The sequence below is a fragment of the Callithrix jacchus genome, chromosome X (genome assembly GCF_049354715.1).
Source record: "Callithrix jacchus isolate 240 chromosome X, calJac240_pri, whole genome shotgun sequence".
Lineage (NCBI taxonomy): Eukaryota > Metazoa > Chordata > Mammalia > Primates > Cebidae > Callithrix > Callithrix jacchus.
Genome location: NC_133524.1, coordinates 125499436 through 125517793, shown reverse-complemented (window position 1 = coordinate 125517793; position 18358 = coordinate 125499436). Strand labels below are relative to the sequence as shown.

At 43.7% G+C, this 18358-nt stretch overlaps 1 protein-coding gene across 1 annotated transcript in view; it reads left to right on the top strand.

The window, feature by feature from the left end:
- The first annotated feature begins 365 nt into the window (after positions 1-365).
- ZDHHC9 (zDHHC palmitoyltransferase 9) overlaps positions 366-18358 on the top strand; it is a 37326-nt gene continuing 19333 nt past the window's right edge. The window contains exons 1-2 of the mRNA XM_002763251.6: positions 366-584; positions 12516-12676. Coding sequence (XP_002763297.1) covers positions 418-584; positions 12516-12676 — 328 coding nt within the window. The 5' untranslated portion in view covers positions 366-417. The remainder of the gene's footprint in view (positions 585-12515; positions 12677-18358) is intronic.

The following is an 18358-nucleotide window of genomic DNA, read 5'->3' as shown; positions in this document are numbered from 1 at the left end:
TCCTCCCTAATTCCAAGGGTCTGTGATGATCAGATAGATCATCAGCATTAGATTGGAAGCATAGAGGCTTATTTAAGAAGAAATACTAGCCCCTTCCCTTTTTTGAGAACCTTTAATCATTTCTTCTTTTAGAGGACAAACACGAATTGGAGATAAACTTTTCCCACTTCCCTATCCCCACCCCTTCAGTCAGTTTTCAACTTTCTGCCTCTGGGAAAGGAGGGTTGAACTGTATTTTCTTATTCTTGCCTCATTTTTTTTTCTTTTTATGCTTTTTCTTAGGGGTAGCAATTGGACTTTTGATGATGTTTGACCCAGCGGCAGCAATAGCAGGCAACGTGATTTCAAAGCTGGGCTCAGCCTCTGTTTCTTCTCTCGCGTAATCACAAAACGCATTTTGGAGCAGGAATTCCAATCATGTCTGTGATGGTGGTGAGAAAGAAGGTGACACGGAAATGGGAGAAACTCCCAGGCAGGAACACCTTTTGCTGTGATGGCCGCGTCATGATGGCCCGGCAAAAGGGCATTTTCTACCTGACCCTTTTCCTCATCCTGGGGACATGTACACTCTTCTTCGCCTTCGAGTGAGTTTCGGTTGAGTAGAGTTGCCTGATTATGGCTACTTTGGGTTCAGGGGAAGAACCTGCTTTCTGGGGAGTTTGGGGCTGGTCCTTGGATGACTTTACCGTCCTCTTGAGCAATGTCTGTAGGTGATGCCAGCTGAATTCATTGCTTCGTGGTCATCGCAGAGTATACACTTCCTAAAAAGACCAATATTTTTGATACCAATTTTATAGTACTGATTTGGGGCTACCCTTGACAGACTTGAGAAATAAGGAAGTTTGTCTTAATTACTCACCTTTCCCTTTTAGTGGTCCCCTTAGGAGCTGAATGGCAGATTGCCTCCCCCACACACAGACCTAAGGCCACCTCTCATCGTTACATCACTCAGCAATCCTCACCTATTTTGTTATTCTGGGTCCTGTTTCCTTAAGGCTTGGCTCTCAGCTAGTTACAGTGGAAAGCCAACTGAATTGGGAACGTTCGGATTGGTTCCAGCCTCAGCTGGACCACATGCTGGTTGTGTTTGTGGCACATATGTGCTTATTTGAAGTGAGTTGCTCTTTCTTTCCCTCAAAATCGCTCAACGTAAACAACTCTGTATTCTGTGTATGCCTGGTACCAGCCTTGGAGTGATTTTTTTCTGTGGTGTAATACCTAGTACTCGAGCCACTGTTTGAAGTCTGTGTAGGTCATGTCTCTAGGGGAGGTGGCCGGTGGATTCTAGGGCACTGTGGCGTGTCTCCTGGGTGTACTGAGAATGCTCTAGACTCCAGGGATGGGAGCATTGCTAATTGTTTTGGGATTACTGTGTGGAGGCTCTTGAGAGCCAATAGGTGTGTGTGTAGACTGTGAGCCATACCTGAAATGAGCCTGCTATGGTGTGTGTACATGAGTGACCTGGAAATGGAGCTCCCATGCTGGGGTGTGGCCATGGGAGGTAGGAGGGGGCGCCTTGGCCAGCCTTAGTCGGGAATTAAAATGAGCTCTGGTCCCTTGGGGCTCAGTTTTGTCCTTCTGTGAGGACTTCAGGCTTTCCCGGTGCACCCAGAGTGATTTTCAGGCTGCTTTGCCAGACTTTTGGATGGTTGCAGCTGGCTTGAGTAACAGCAGGGGGAGGAGGGGGACCCAGTTTATAACGGGGCTGGGAAAGTAAGGTCAGAGGAACTCTTTGTTAAAGGTCCTTTTGCTGCTGCTGCTACTGCTGCTGCTGACTTTGTGAAGTATTTGGCTAAGTCAGGCAGGTTGCTGAAGGTTCTTATTTGCTTTCCAGTTTGAGTTTCCTGACTGAGAGAGTGTGTGTGTGCATGTGTGCACTCACGTGCTTGTGTGTGGCACCAGTGAGCATGTGTAGTCAGCCAGGCATAAGCCCCTAGCATTAAAAATCGTTTTTCCTTCTCTCCAAGTTTTCCTTGCCTCATTCCTGCCCTACTTCTTCTTGGAAGTGCAAAGCTGGCCTCTGTTCTTTATCATTCGTCCTCTCTTTTGCTCTTTTTGTCCCCACCCCGTGGTTAAATTTTTATTATTGCGACCATTCCAAACAGAGATGAGCCTTGTTCCCAGGCTTTGAGTTAGTTGGTAGTTCTGGGCCCAGGAGACCTCTGGTTTGACTGGCCAGGGGTACTTGAAATTTGGAGCTACTGCCATTTGTCCCTTTTTGTATCTGGGAGGCAGCAGAAGAATCTGATTGGAATCTGTTCCACTGAGGTTCCTGTAGGCCTCTGAAGAACACTGCTGGTGGGATGAAGCTTGTAATTAGCCAAGTTACCTTTGACAGAGGCAGGTTGAGTTTTCTACCATGATGATGTTTTCCCCCCAGGTTATTTCTTGCATTTTGAAGGGCGGGGTTGTTAGTAAAACTTCCTTGAGTTCCAGCTGTCTGTGTGAAAGACTAAGTATTTCGGAAGATAGGGCTGGAGGAGGGAGTAGTGGGAAGAAGAAGGAGAAGAAAGTGAATGTGATAGCAGAGGAGTGGGAGCGGGAAGGTGTAAATATGACCGAAGAGGAGAGGACCCTGCTGATGAATACTTTGTACTGAGAATGGTGGAATTTGTGTTTGTGAATGTGCGTGCTTGTGTATGTGTGTGTGTCTGTCATATAGAGAAATATAGACACTTTAGGTGGTGGCTGCCTGGTGCCTAGCCAGTGCAAGGTTGTATAAGGTACACGAGCATGCCTCTGAGGAATGAAGTCTCTTTCTGTTTGGCCTTTTTCTTTGGTATCTATAATTTCCGGTTCACCACATAGTTGGGGCAGGGTTTAGGGAGCAGAATGTGGGCTCCTTTGTTAGTATTAGAACTTAGCGCAGTGGCTCATGCCTGTAATCCCAGCACTTGGGGAGGCTAGGCAGATCACTTGAGGTCAGGAGTTTGAGATCAGCCTGCCCAACATGATGAAACCCTGTCTACTAAAAATACAAATATTAGCCTGCTGTGGATGTTGTGTTCCTGTAGTCCAAGCTACTCGCAAGGCTGAGGCAGGAGAATCCCTTGAACCTTGGAGGTGGAAGTTGCAGTGAGCTGAGATCATAGCGTGGGTGACAAAGTGAGACTCTGTCTCAAAAAACAAACAAACAAACAAACAAACAAACAAAGAACTTAGTGAGGGGCCTCAGGAAATCAGCTGATCTAGGCCCTTGCCTTCAGGCAGGTGAAGGTGTCTGAATAGACAACTGGTGATCTATTTTCATTCTTATATTGCCCAGGAGTAGAGACTCCACATCCTCTGGCTGCTGTATTTTTGCCTTGTGGGAAGATAGTCCAAATCTTGAGACACATCTGGATCTGCATTTTAGTAGCAGGGTCCTGCTTGCAGCAGGTGCTTGGGAACAAGTGTGAGTTGATTTATAGCTGCCTGCAGCACAGCTTTGGGCCAACCAGATGTCTTGAGAAGCTTGGTCAGGCATGTGGGTGCCCCTTAATGAAAAACGCACAGTGTTAGCTGGGCTGGCGGATGTCCTTTTATTTTTGGATTATGCCTTTACATATCTTCTAGAAGACTTTCAAAGGAGCGACCTGTGATTTCCAGTGGACAGACAGTAGATTGAATACATAAAACAGAAAAAGGTTGTCCATCCTGGGGACAGTTAGCTCTGTATTGTTAGTGGGTTTTTTTTTTTTTTTTTTGAGACAGGGTCTGACTCCATCACCCAGGCTACAGTGCAATGATATGATCTCTGCTCATGCGACCTTTGCCTCCTGGGTTCAAGTGATTCTCCTGTCTCAGTCTCCCTAGTAGCTAGGATTGCAGACACCTGCCAAATACAAATAATTTTTGTATTTTCAGCAGAGACAGGGTTTCACCATGTTGGCCAGAGTTGTCTCAAACTCCTCACCTCAAGTGATCCACCTGCCTCAGCCTTCCAAGTGCTGGGATTACAGGCATGAACCACCATGCCCAGCCTGTTAGAAGTGTTTCTGAGGAGGCTGGGGGGCCTCTCTCAGGGCTGCTGTCACAGAGTAGAAATTTGGCCAAATATTCACTAAGCCTCTTGCAACTCCAAGAACCTGAAATTCTGTGTAACTCTGTGTCTGTCTGGAAGATTCAAATAGGAGATTATAGACTACCAGTAGGTAGCTATATTTAATATACTTGTATTCATGGTAAATGTATTTTAATTTAAAAGCAGAGTGAAATGGTATAATGCTTAAAGGATTTTCTAATTAATTCTTAGGGTGAGGTATTTAGGAAATGTGAGTGTGTATTGCCAGTTTCAGCTGTGAGCACATGAACAATTTCCAGTTCTTTCTGCTCAAGCTCTGTCCAGCTTGTGTGATGAACACATAGCTGCCAGCTACACCTGGAGTGTCAGGACACTTCAACAGAATGACACTGACACCTAGGAGCTATCCAGCTAATGAAAGGCTATCGTGGTATTCAGTCAAATTCAACTTCCTGTTAAAGCGTGATCCTGGAGAAAGGAATAAGTGCACTGTCTCCTGGAATTGGCGTCCAGCGTTCTCTTTTAGTTTTCTGACCAGGCCACTAGTGGGGTCAGGGTCCTCAGACTTTTCCTGTGGCAAGAATGACTGGGTGATTCTTGACTCCGGAAGCAGAAGCAGTTCGCTGCTGTAATCAGTGCTTATGCTCTCACTGTGTCCTCTGTATATAAAGGAGATCTTATCAAGGCACTGTTAGACCAGATTCTGTCAGATTGGTCCTCATTGCAGCTTTTGACGTTTGTATTGGCAGAAGAGTCATTGAATTGGATGAACCGAAAACAGCTTTGTAACACTGCTTGGTAATCAATAGTCCCACTTTTCTAGCCTATCCAAATGCTACCCCTCTTTCAGATTCTTTCTTGCATTCATTGGGCTAATTGTACACACCACTCATTCAACAAATAATCATCTGACATTTCTTATATTTTGGAGCTCTATGGTGATTATATTTCTCACAGTTGTTGTCCCCTGCAGCTAGTCTCTTTCAAGGTCAGAGACTATGTCCTATGACTGTGTAGCCCCTGCAGTGCTCCCTACCATGACTTACATAGAGTAGATGGCCAATAAGTGTTGCTGAATCAAAACGTTCTGAATGTTACTTAAAATTTCACAATCCTGACCCACAGAATCATAGGCTGGTAAAGCTGGAAAGGGCTTTGGAGACTATCTCCATCCTTGTGTGGGTGAGGAAACCAGGCCCACAGAAGTGAGGTTCCTTCATAAAGATGAGTTGGCCAGTCAATGTCTCTATACTGTTTCAAGGCTTTTTCTTCTAATTTCTACCTTTCATCTCATTGTTCATTGTTATGAACAATTCTTTGGCTATGGAATCCTGAAGACACTCCAATGCGCATGCTTTAGTAAAGCATACATAGTACCAAATACTAGACCAGCATATTCTGGATTCTTGGGAGCTAGTGTGTGTGCTAACCAATGGCGTCTAGGCTCTTTGGGTCTCTCAAGCTCATGCTCCTAGAAAATGAAGGCATCTTTGCAGAGAACTGATGGTATTATGGCGTGGCATTTGTGGTAGCCTTGCAGGAACAGGGAAGCCCATTAGGAGCTTTGCGAGTTAACAAGGGATCATCACTGCTGTAGCCACTCCTGGTCCCTGCTGCCAAGATGAGGATGTCTTAGAGAAAAATCGAGCAATGTATGCTCCATACATTGTTATCTTGTGAGTTATCCTGATGAAAGGGAAAGTGTGGGCTGAGCATGGTGGCTCACACCTATAACCCCACCACCTTGGGAGGCCAAGGCAGGTGGATCACTTGAGATTAAGAGTTCGAGACCAGCCTGGCCAACATGGTGATACCCTGTCTCTACTAAAAATACAAAAAATTAGCTGGCATGGTGGTGGGCACCTGTATTCCGAGCTACTTGGGAGGCTGAGGCAGGAGAATAACTTGAACCAGGGAGGTGGAGGTTGCAGTGAGCTGAGATCGTGCCATTGCTTTCTAGCCTTTGCAACTACAGCAAAACTCCATCACAAAAAGAAAGGAAGAAAGAAAGAAAAGAAACGAACTGAAACGAAAGGGGCAGTGTGTCCTGGCAGACAGATGGAATAGGAAAAGCAGACCTGATAATACGAACTGACTAGGTTTGAGGAGACATAAGACTATGTAGACCAAAGCCAAACTTTGACATGTCAGAATGTTAGTGCCCACAGTGACAAGGTCCAGGTTCCTGAAAAGCATCTTTAGGTGAGATTGGGAAGAGGAAAAAGTGACTATGTTGTGCTCTCTAACCAAGAGTGCATTCTCTGGAGAGTGACTCTATGGAGGTCAGTCTTGGCTTTATCTAGCTTTGGATTCTTTCTGTGACTTGGCTAACCAATTGAGTTGAGAAAGGCATAGTTGTCTCTTTGATATCAGTCTGTTACAGTACTTAGCTAAACTTAACTTCCCGATAAAGTATATTCCTTGAGGAAGAATTGGGTTGTGTCTCCTGAACAGTTTGCTTTCCTTTAATAATTCTCCCCGCCCCCCTTTTTTTTGAGATAGGGTCTCCCTCTGTTGCCCAGGCTGGAGTGCAGTGGCGCGATCTTGGCTCACTGCAACCTCCTCCTCCTGGGCTCATACAGTCCTCCCACCTCAGCCTCCCAGGTATCTAGGACTACAGGCGTGAGTCATTATGCCTGACTAGTTTTTGTATTTTTGTAGAGACAGGATCTCACTATGTTGCGCAGGCTGATCTTGAACTCCTGAGCTCAAGTGGCCTTGGCCTCCTGAAGTGCCGGGATTAGAGGTGTGAGTCACCATGCCTGGCTCCTTTAATAATCCTTTATGGTCTATCATTCAGAATTTCTCTACGTTTTCAGCCTCCATTACCTTTTGTGGTAATGAGTTTCACAGTGTTAGTCTCCACCGAATGCCTCTCCCATCTATTGAGGATGAGTCTTTATATATAGCGATCCTCTGTTTTGGGAAAAGCAAGCCCAGAGAACAGGGATGTTCCTCAACATGCTGACATCACTTGAGATGTTACTAGGGGAAAGAAGAGACTCCTAAATCTCTCCTTAAAGATGCTGGAGCTGGTATTGTGCTTAAGAACAAAAGAGGTACCTTGTGCTACTTGCAGTAGCAAGAAGCTAGCTAATTCAGGGTAATTAATTAGCGGGATGCTTCTGGAATGGAGCGGAGAAGACAGGGGCCTTTTGATAGTGATTAGGTAAAGTCAGTTAATGGAGAGCCTGGGAATACTGACCTGTGGAGTTTGGGGCATAATATAATAGGCAGCAGTGAATGGTTCTAAGTTCTCAAGCAGGGATATGTTGTAATTGAAATTGGAACTTTGTTATCATAGCTGAAATTTGGAAACTACTGAGCAGGTTTGCCTGGATAGAGATTTTGATCTTCCTCTCTGAGAGGATGGCTTTTCACTTCAGAATTGAAAATATCCCTGTTTGGTTAATTTTCTTTATTGCTACTGGAGCAAAAGAGCATTGTACATTTTTCTCTGACCTTCACATAGAAGTAAATCTGGAGGCTGATTGTAAATTATGGTTTTAGTGTTAAGGGAAGCTTTCCCTCTCAGTAGACTCTGAGGGTCATCAGAAGAATCTTGGAACAGTCTTATGGGTGGTTCTACATATTTATTGTGTTCTGGAGGTAGTGTCTTAGTCTGTTCTGGCTGCTGTAAGAAACTACCATTGACTGGGTGGCTTATAAACAACAGAAATGTGTGTCTCACCGTTCTGGAGGCTGGCAAGTACAAGATCAAGATGCCTGCAGGTTTGGTCACTGATGAAGGCCTGCTTTCTGGTTCATAGATGGCTGTCTCCTCTCTGTGTTCACATGGCCAAAGGAGCCAGGGAGCTTGCCAGGGTTTATGTTATACGGGTGCTAATCCCGTTCATGAGGGTGGAGCCTTAGGTGACCTAATCACTCACCAAAGGCCCCAGCTCCAAAATCCATCACATTGGATGTTAAGATTTCAACATATGAATTTTGCAGGGATACAGACATTCAGCCAGTAGCAGGTAGGTAGTAAGAGGACAGATGGCCATCCATATCAGGGAGGTATTATAGCAAAGGCTTATTCATCTCATGTGTGACCAAAGAGTACCATGGGGCTTTGATCCTTGGGCCTTCTTCCTTAAAGCCATACTTACCAGCTGCTTATGGAGCAGTTTCAGGCAGCCAGCAGGTCCCCTGCAGAACTCTTCTCTGACCACTTACAGCCTGTAGAGGCTGAGTCACCATTCTTACACTTGATTATCAGTCATCTTATTCTTTAGCTATTTCATGTAGCAGTTATGTTTTCCCCAACAAAATTAACTCCTATTTCCCTTGTTCTTCATTTGTTAGACCAACAAATACTTGTTGGCTGACTGATTACGCTGAGAAAAGAACAAACAAAAAATCAAAAACATAGCAAGAAAGCTATTAGGGAGACTTCGAAGCAGAGTATTGTACAGAACACCAATCCGAGCTGCCAATCTGTAAGGCATGGCTCTCTGTCTGGATTCTTACCCATTCTACTCATGAATCTCTTTTGAGTGTTTTCATGTGAATTGAAGTCTGTGTCATTATCATCACCCCTCCAGTGAACTAGCATGCTAGGGATGGGGGATGGGATGTGACACACCAGCCCAGCCTGGCACTGATGGTTACTGCTGGTCAGTACCATTATGCCGCCTGAGGGGACATGTGGGAGGCCAGTTGTCTGGTCCAGCTATGGTAGCCTGAGGACAGACAAGAAGCTGATAGAGGATGACTTAAAATGATGATATCTCTTCAGGTGGCAGAAATGAAGACTTAGTTGGGACATGGTTGCATTTATAAAATTCACAAGGGAGAAAAGGAACTCTAATCCCCAAGAAGGAGGAAGGCCTCTTAGTACTTTGGAGACAGGAGGGTTCTGTTTTAAGTATATGGATATTATTATTCCAAGTAGTGATATAGATGGAACGTTCTAGGGAGTTTCAAAAACAGTTAGCTTGTGTTTGGGGCTTACATGTCTGATCTAGTCTTTTTTTTTTTTTGAGTCAGTCTTTCTCTGTCACCAGGCTAGAGTGCAGTGGTGTGATCTCAGCATACTGCGACCTCCGCCTCAAGGGTTCAAGCAATTCTCCTGTCTCAGCTTCCTGAGTAAGCTGGGATTACAGGAGCATGCCACCACGCCCAGCTAATTTTTGTATTTTTAGTAGAGATGGGATTTCCCCATGTTGGCCCGGATGGTCTTGAACTCCTGACCTCAGATGATCCACCTACCTCGGCCTCCCCAAGTGCTGGGATTACAGGAGTGAGCCACCGAGCCCAGCTGATCCGGTCTTTATCTAAGACAAATTAGTGATGTTTGAGGATCCTCCTGACTTTGGACATCGATATTGGGAATTACCAGAGACTTTCACGTAGCTTATTCTTGTCAGAGACAGACTTAGAGTTTATAGCAATTATGGGATTAGCCTAGGGTGATATTTTTGAAGTATTTTTAAAACAACAAAGGTTTTATATGTATATATCTAGTATATAATATGATGTTTTGATACATGTATACATTTGGAATAGTTCAATCTAGCTAATTAACGTATGTATTACTTGACATACTTATCATTTTTTTAATGGTGAGAACGATTAAAATCTACTCTCCTAGCAATTTTCTAGTATACAATGCAGTGTTATTAACCATAATCCCCATGCTGAGCAATACATCTCGTGAACTTATTCTTCCTTACTGAAATTTTATGTCCTTTGACAAACATCTTCCCAATCTTCCCTTCCCAATACCCCTGGTGAGGGTGTTTTTTTTTTTATCATAACTTTTGAAGAAAAACACTATGGGTTGTAGTTCACAATCCTCTTAGTGGCTGGCGCTTGAAGTTTCCCCTTACTCAGAGTGGAAACGCCTGCTGGTTCCACATCTGGCTTCCCAGCCACACCCACTCACTAGAGACGACTGGCTGCCAATAGCCTCATCTCTGGAGGAGAACAATACAATAGGCCTGTTGTGTACTTGTTGACATACAGAGTGGATTGTTTTAGCAGGTGCAGAAGATGGTCTGTGTGGAGATTACAGAGACCTTTATCCTTGATGGCGTAGCGTAATTGAAATCTAAGCTGTCCTTTGTCTGGCCTACAAGCAGGTGTTGGAACTGGACTTAGTTAAGCTCGGGTCCTTCTGTGCAGCGGGGCAGCATTAATTTAGAATTTTTTTATGGTTGTTCTACTCACTCTGTATCTTTTACCTTTAATAAAAAAATAAAACTCTCTTTGGTGGCCAATCAGATAGATCGGATTCTTTTAAGGCTTTTGATTAGAGACTATACATCCAAGGCAGTTTGAGTCCTGGAGACATTACTTCTTTGTTTTCAAGAATTGTCTTAGTGATGGGCAGTGGCTGGGAAGATGCCTGTTTGCTGTGAATGTGGTGATTTCACTTGGCTTGTTCATGAAATGAAGCCTCATGCTCCTCCTGCATACTTTGGGTTCCTGATAAGTGGTGATTTTTGCTTCTGAATTTCCTTTTTGGTTAATCTGTACCAGTGAAAAGGAGTAGTGGAAAAGAGGGTAATCCACAAGCTAGTGATATGTAAGAACCTTAATTACCCTGAACTCACCTGCCAGATCCTTCAGTTCTCCAACTTTCCCCCCAACTCTTGGCTTTTAGGAGATGGAAGTAAATCACTAAAAAGCAACCTAAAACGAAGGATTTTGTTAAAAATAAGCAAGCATACTTTTTCTCTGACCTAGAAAAGAATAATAATAAGCAAGCAAGCAAAAAAGCCACTAAAATCATCCTCCAGGTTCCATGCATATATTCACCTTCATGACAAAATGCTTAGCCTAATATAAAACTTGGCCTGTGTTCCCCCATGCAATTGTGCGTGTGGCAGGGAGCTAGGGGAGGACCTCATGAGGGCTGTTTGGAAACTGCAGTGAATATATAACCGGGGGTTAAATGTTTGCTTTGAATGGCCAGCAGCTTGCTTACTCCCCATGCTGATGAGGTAAGCGTTTTTCTTAGCTTACTTTCTCTGCTCTCCCTCTGCTCCTTGCTCATCCACTTACAGTCTGCCTCCAAGTGAAAAGTCTGTTTTCAAGGAGAAATGTGCCTCAGGAGGAGGAGGATAAAAATAGGTCAGTGATAACTCTCATTACATATTCCTATTTGTTTTGTTTGAAATTCAGTTCAGATCAACAAGTATTTATTGATAACTTCTTTGTTCCCTTACTTGTATTCAGCTCTGAGAGGTACAGAAGCATGATGATAATGTTAATAGCTAACATTTTACTTAGTGTTTAGTGTTTATTGTGTGTCAAGTGCAGTTCTAAGCACTTTATTTATACTAGTGCATTTGATCCACACAATGACCTCAGTAAGTACCGTTATTATCCTCATTTTATGGATAAGGAGACTGAAGTTAATTAAGTCACCCAACTACGGGATGGTAAAGCCAGAATTCAAACCTGAGCATTTCCAGTCCAATAAGACTAGGTCCTTGCTCTTAGGAAGTCCAGTTGAGGGACATGCCATCAACATACTGAGAAATAGCTAGGAAATAATGCAAGTCTCTGAAAGTGAGGACCACAAGGAGTAGAGAAGAGAGAGATTAGTGCAGCTTAGCATAAGCCTTTTGGAGGAGGTAAGACTTCTCTAAATCTCAGATTCTTCATCTATCAAATGGGTATAGTAGAATCTATTTCATAAATTTAGTGTGAGAATTGGATGGGAGGGCGGATGATGTAGATGAAGAGCCTACTGCAGTGCCTGGCTTATGGTGGGCACTCAATAAATTATAGTCGCAATGATGACAGTGATGATATTGATGTCTCTGGCCCCTGAAAGATGAGTAGAGTTGGGATATCCAGAGAGGAAGAGAGATAGCTTGCCAGGTGCATTATGAGGAAAGTGGGAGTGAACATGTTGTTGGGAAGGGGTACTAAGGAGAAACGATTTTCTTATTCTCTTGGTGATGGTCATTAGTCACTTACTAGCTGAGCTTATTGAGGAGACCGGAGGAATGGATGTTGCAGAGTCAGTGAACAGCCCCGAAGGTTTTCACTGGTCTTGAAGCATGCTGAGATACTCTCTGATACTGTAAACCTGCTTTCTGGTTGGTCCTCATCTTTTCTCTCTCCTCATCAAGCTCAACCTGAATGCCAGATCAGTGGATATGAAAATCCCTGGACATTCCCAGAGTGAGATCAACCCGCATTGCTTACAAATCCAGGCTCAGTTGCTTCCCTATTCTTAGCAGGTGTGAGCCTTTTCTGAGGCAGAGGAAATGTAGCTCCCAGTGGGCTGATAGGAGAAACTGGACTTGGGGGTAAGGGAGGGTCCTTGAGACTGTCTTGTTTATGTTATAGGTGGCAGCAATCAATTATTTGTTGTGCTCCTACTATGGGTAGAGACATGTTAGGAGTTTTGGGTAATTCAAGAGAAGAAACATGGACCCTGCTCTTGAGGTGCTGCTCATTCTATTGTGGAGGCCAGACCGACATACTGGTAACAATTGGAGATCAACATAGGGTAGGTATCATTAAATGTTGAATTGCCTTTTTTCTTCAGGTGCCGCTACCTGGCTGTTCAGCTGTCTCCTGCCATCCCTGTGTTTGCTGCCATGCTCTTCCTTTTCTCCATGGCTACGCTCTTGAGGACGAGCTTCAGTGACCCTGGAGTGATTCCTCGGGCGCTACCAGATGAAGCAGCTTTCATAGAAATGGAGATAGGTAAGTCTCCCAACCAGTTGGCAAGCTGCTGTGTAGTGGGTGGCCCTAATCAGTAAGAGAAAAGAATCATAATAGTAGTTGCAGATTAACAGTCACTTCTAGCCTTTTCTCTCTGAGATCCTGAATCTGAGATCATGAGCACCCTGTAAATTTGGTAAGGCCGGCTTAGCAGCAGTCTAAAGTCATAGACCTTGTTCTTTGCTGCATTAGGTCAGATTTCAGGAAGGATTTGTTACCAAGGTCCTGCTGTATTGTTCCCAAGAGAAGGGTTTTTTTAATTTTTGGGGGGAGGTGGTCACCAACACATTTTTTTTGAAGCAATGAAAGCACGGATTTATTGAAACAAAAGTACACGCCACAGAGTGGGAGGGGGCTTGAGCAAGTGGCTCAAGAGTCACTTTAGGTTTTTCGATGAAAGCTATAAACCTTCTTCCCATAAAAATGTTCTTATATGCATGTACATGTACATAATTTTGGATGTAATTTCAGGGATTCATAGATCTTCTGAAGCGCATTCATGTCCCTCCCAACCAGGAATTCCTGCTTTAGGCCTGGTGCGGTGGCTCACGCTTGTAATCCCAGCGCTTGGGAAGGCTGAAGTGGGCGGATCAATTGAGGTCAGGAGTTCAAGACAGCTTGGCCAACATGGTGAAACCCCATCTCTACTAAAAATACAAAAATTAGCTGAGTGTGGTGGTGAGTGCCTGTAATTCCAGCTACTCAGGAGGCTGAGGCAGGAGAATCGCTTGAACCCGGGAGGCAGAGGTTGCAGTGAATCCAGATTGCGCCACTGCACTTCAGCCTGGCCAACAGAGCGAGAGTCTGTCTCAAAAAAAAAAAAAACACACCAAAAACCCCTGCTTTAGGGGAACATGCAACATGAAAGAGGGTAGCTGTGGTGCCAGGAACCACTGAGAATTCTAGGAGGGGTACAAGAAGCAATTGCAGGCTCAGCAGAGTTCAGACTGCCGTTCAGGATAAGGATCTCTGGTACAGAGATGAAGTGCTACATTATCTAGGAGCCAGGGTGGCTTCATGAATTGAAGCAGAACCATCCCAGGGCCAGAAGAGGAGATATCCTGGGAGCTCACAGTGAGAAAGAAGACTATGATGCAAGTACTGGGAGGGAGTGGGAGCCCACCACATCAACAGCAGTGCCTACCTAAATCGTTGTCAGGTTTGATAACTAGGTAGCTTGAGTCAGCATCCAAACTAGACAGAGGAAGAAAAAGGGACCCAGGACTTGTAAGACTAAGAAGCTGTGCCAGTAGAGCACCAATCTGTAACTAGCCTTTAGTTCTTTGACGGTGCTTTGAAGGCTTCCATGTATTTCTTTTTTCTTTTTCTTTTCTTTTTGAGACACAGTTTCACTCTGCCCCGCAGGCTGGAGTGCAGTGGCATGATCTCGGCTCACTGCGACCTCCACCTCCCACGTTGAAGTGATTCTCATGCCACAGTCTACGGAGTAGCTGGGATTACAGGCACCTGCCACCACGCCTGGCTAATTTTTGTATTTTTAGTAGAGAAGAGGTTTCACCATATTGGCCAGGCTGGTCTTGAACTCCCAACCTCAACTGATCTTCCTGCCTTGGCCTCCCAAAGTGCTGGGATTACAGGTGTGAGCCACCACACTGGCCCATGTATTTCTTCTGTTTATTTTAGCTGTGTTTTCTCTTAGGCTTCTGAATGGATTTCATTTTGAAAAATTCCAGCCCATTTTAGTTGAGCTAAGGAGAAATGGGTTTGTGCACATGTGAGCTAGAACTATTTGGGGGTGGGGTGAGGGTGGGGATAGTGGGAAGAGAGCAGAGGCGACATGTGCTGGCACAGCTGGAGTTCTGGGGAGACACGATACAATTAGGAGTAGTTAGGAGCAAGATGGTGAGGAAGGGTAGTGAGTGCTGTTTTTTCTCCATCTGGGTTATTCTTTTCCAGTTCCCTTCCCATTCACATATGGAGAAACTGAGGGTCAAGGCAGTACCTTGACTTGTTTCTTGCCTCTCACAGCAGGTTGTTAACAAAGTTAGCTCTTTTCTGCCTGATCACTGGGCCTGGGGCCCAGACTCAAGCTGTCACACTGTGGCCTCTGCATTTAGCATGTTTCTCTCAATAGAAGAGTACGTTTTTCAGTTCATATGTGTTTATGTTAGCAAGTTTTTGTCATCTTATATTCAGTCCTGTACTGGGTATGCTGTGAGTGGGGGATGGGGAGAGAAGAAGTCATGTGATGCCCTCGCCTGATACGGCCTCCTGGGGAAGGTGAATCATGAACTCTGTCTCCCAGGTGCCCTCATGGAAACCATATGCATAGAATATTAAGGTGGCATGCTGGTACTTATCCTCTAATGAATAGCTGTCCTCATCGTTTTAAGACTTGTGACACACTGTTATTGTTTGATTTCACAGCATCCACCCTACTCCACAAAAAAAGGAAAAATGTTCCATATGGCAGATATTTTTAAAATCAAAGTGAATTGAAAAATATTCTGTTTTTAGAATTATACTGCATGGCGAGGGTGCCACGAGACAGGCACTCTCATGTGCTGCGGATGGGCAGGCATGCAAATTCATATGGTCTGTCTGGGAAGCAGTTTGGCAATAAGTAATGTGGACTTTAAAGGGTCATAGCCTTTGACCCAGTAGTTCTACTTCTATTATTTTATTTTGTTTTGAGATGGAGTCTGGCCCTGTCGCCCAGGCTGGAGTGCAATGGCGTGATCTCTGCTCACTGCAACCTCTACCTCCTGGGTTCAAGTGATTCTCCTGCCTCGGCCTCTTGAGTAGCTGGGATTACAGGCGCACACCACCATGCCTGGCTAATTTTTTTTTTTTTGTATCTTTAGTAGAGACGGGGTTTCACCATGTTGGCCAGGCTGGTCTTGAACTTCTGACCTCATGATCTGCCCGCCTCAGCCTCCCAAAGTGCTGGGCGTGAGCCACCGTGCCCGGCCCATTAGTTCTACTTCTCTAAGGGTTTAGCTAAAGGAGATAAACAGAGATTTTTGCAAATCACTGTTGGAGGATTTTTGGTGCATTCTTATTTCTTTTTCTCTTTCTTTTAAATATAAGTAGCTATTTTAATGCCGGCAACTTCATGTATTACTGCTTAGACTTCAACATTTTCTTTTTTTCTATCTGTTTTAGAAATTAATTTTAACACATGAATATGTTCTTGGAAGGGAGGAGGGGACTAGGATTGAGGTGGTGATCCAAGGGGATTTAAGCTTTTATCTGTAATGTTTTAAATTTTTACATGTAACGCCACCTATATAGTAGAAAACCAGACACAACTTAAATGCCCAATAATATGGGATATTTAAATAAATCATATATGATGGAATATTGCCAGTAATTATGTTTTAGAAAAAATTAACAATGAGAAAATGTCCACCATATATAATATTAAGTAAATACTTCACAGTACAAAATTGCGTTTATGATTTCGATTTTTTTAAGATTATGAATGTTTAGCTGTTAATAGAAGATTAGGGTGGGTGTGGTGGCTCGTGCCTGTAATCCCAGCACTTTGGGAGGATGAGGCAGGTGGATCACAAAGTCAGGAGTTCAAGATTAGCCTGGCCAATATAGTGAAACCCCATCTCTATTAAAAATACAAAAAAAATTAGCCGGGTGGTGGCATGCACCTACACCTGTAGTCTCAGCTACTTAGGAGCCTGAGACAGAAGAATCGCTTGAACCTGGGAGGTGGAGGTTTCAGTGAGCCAAGATTGCGCCACTGCATTCCAGCCTAGGAGACAGAGCGAGACTCTGTCTCAAAAAAAAAAAAAAAAAAGAAGATTAGAAGAAAATACACGAAAAATACGAATATCTCTGAGCTGAGAGACTGTCAGTGATTTTTATCTTTTCTTATTTATATTTTCTGTTTTTTCTAAAAAAATTTTTTTTGTGATGGAGTCTTGCTTGCTCTCCCACCCAGGCTGGAGTGCAGTGGTGTGATCTTGGCTCACTGCAACCTCTGTCTCCCGGGTTCAAACCATTCTTCTGTCTCAGCCTCCTGATTAATTGGGATTAAAGATGCATGCCACCATAACTGGCCAAATTTTGTATTTTTAGTAGACATGGGGTTCATCACATTGCCTAGGCTGGTCTTGAACTTCTGATCTCAGGTAATCCGCCTGCCTTGGACTCCCAAAGTGTTGGAATTACAGGCATGAGCCACCACATCTGGCCCTATTCTATTTCTTTCCTGAAAAATTTTTACAATAAGCAAGCATTACATTTATTTTAATAACTTTTTGTAAGTATTACCAGTCTTTTTGCATGCATATATTTTATGTTTGCAAGATAGAATTGTTTTATACATATTGCTTTTTAACATACATGTTCAGGTTGCCGTATATTGTATTTTCCTGTTTTCACCATTTTTTTGTCTATATCATTTTTAATGATTGCATAGTATTCCATTCTATGCACATAACATAATTTTCTTAACCAATCTCCTATTGTGACATTGAAGTTATTTTTAGTTTTACACTATTGAAAGGACCTCTGTGACAAATATCCTTATATAAATGTCTTTTGCATATCTCGTTATAATTCTGATAAGTTTCTAGAAGTAGACTCGCTAGATAAATGAGTATACACATTTGAAACTTTGGTAGCTGGCTGGGCACTGTGGCTCATGCCTGTAATCCCGGCACTTTGGGAGGCTGAGGCAGGCAGATAACTTGAGGTCAGGAGTTTGAGCCTGGCCAACATGGTGAAACCCCATCTCTACTAAAAATACAAAAATCAGCTGGACATGGTGGTGGGCCCCTGTAATCCCAGCTACTGTGGAGGCTGAGGCAGGAGAATCACTTGAACCTAGGAGACAGAGGTTGTAGTGAGCCAAGATTGAGGTCGTGCCACTGTATTCCAGGCTGGGCGACAGAACGAGACTCCGTCTTAAAAGAAAAAAAAGTTTAGTAGCCGCTGCTATATTGCTTACTGATAAAGTATAAGAATGACTTTTCCCCACCCTTGATAACATGGGATATTTTTATTCTTTTTAGTGTCTTTTAATGTGATAGATAGGAATGGTATCTTTGTGCTTTAATTTTTATTTCTCTGATTATTAGTGAAATTGTATGTTTTCATTTAATGTATTTTTAGCTTTTTTTAAATGAATGTTTTTCTTTGTAATCAGAAAAAAATCCTTGAAGAAACACTTTTTCTTTCTTTCTCTCTCTTTTTTAATATTTGAGACAGAGTCTCGCTCTGTCAACAGGTTGGAGTGCAGTGGCGTGATCTTGGCTCACTGCAACCTCCACATCCTGGGTTCAAGCGATTCTCCTGCCTCAGCCTTCCAAGTAGCTGGGACTACACGCACATGCCACCATGCCCAGCTAAATTTTTTTTATTTTTAGTAGAGACGGGGTTTCACCATGTTGGCCAGGATGGTCTCGATCTCTTGACCTTCTGATCTGCCGCCTTGGCCTCCCAAAGAGCTGGGTTTACAGGCATGAGCCACCACATCCAGCCAGAAACACTTTTTCATATGTATACAGCAGAACCGCATGAGCTTACTGGAGTTTTATGGGCATATTCTGTGATGTTGAACATCTAGTCTGTAAATGCTTGCCTAGAGAAGACAGTGGGCTTAGAGAACCTTTGAATGCCTGCATTGGTTTTGCAAATGTGGTGAGACTTTTGGGCTCAAATAATGGCTAGCTGTGATGTTAA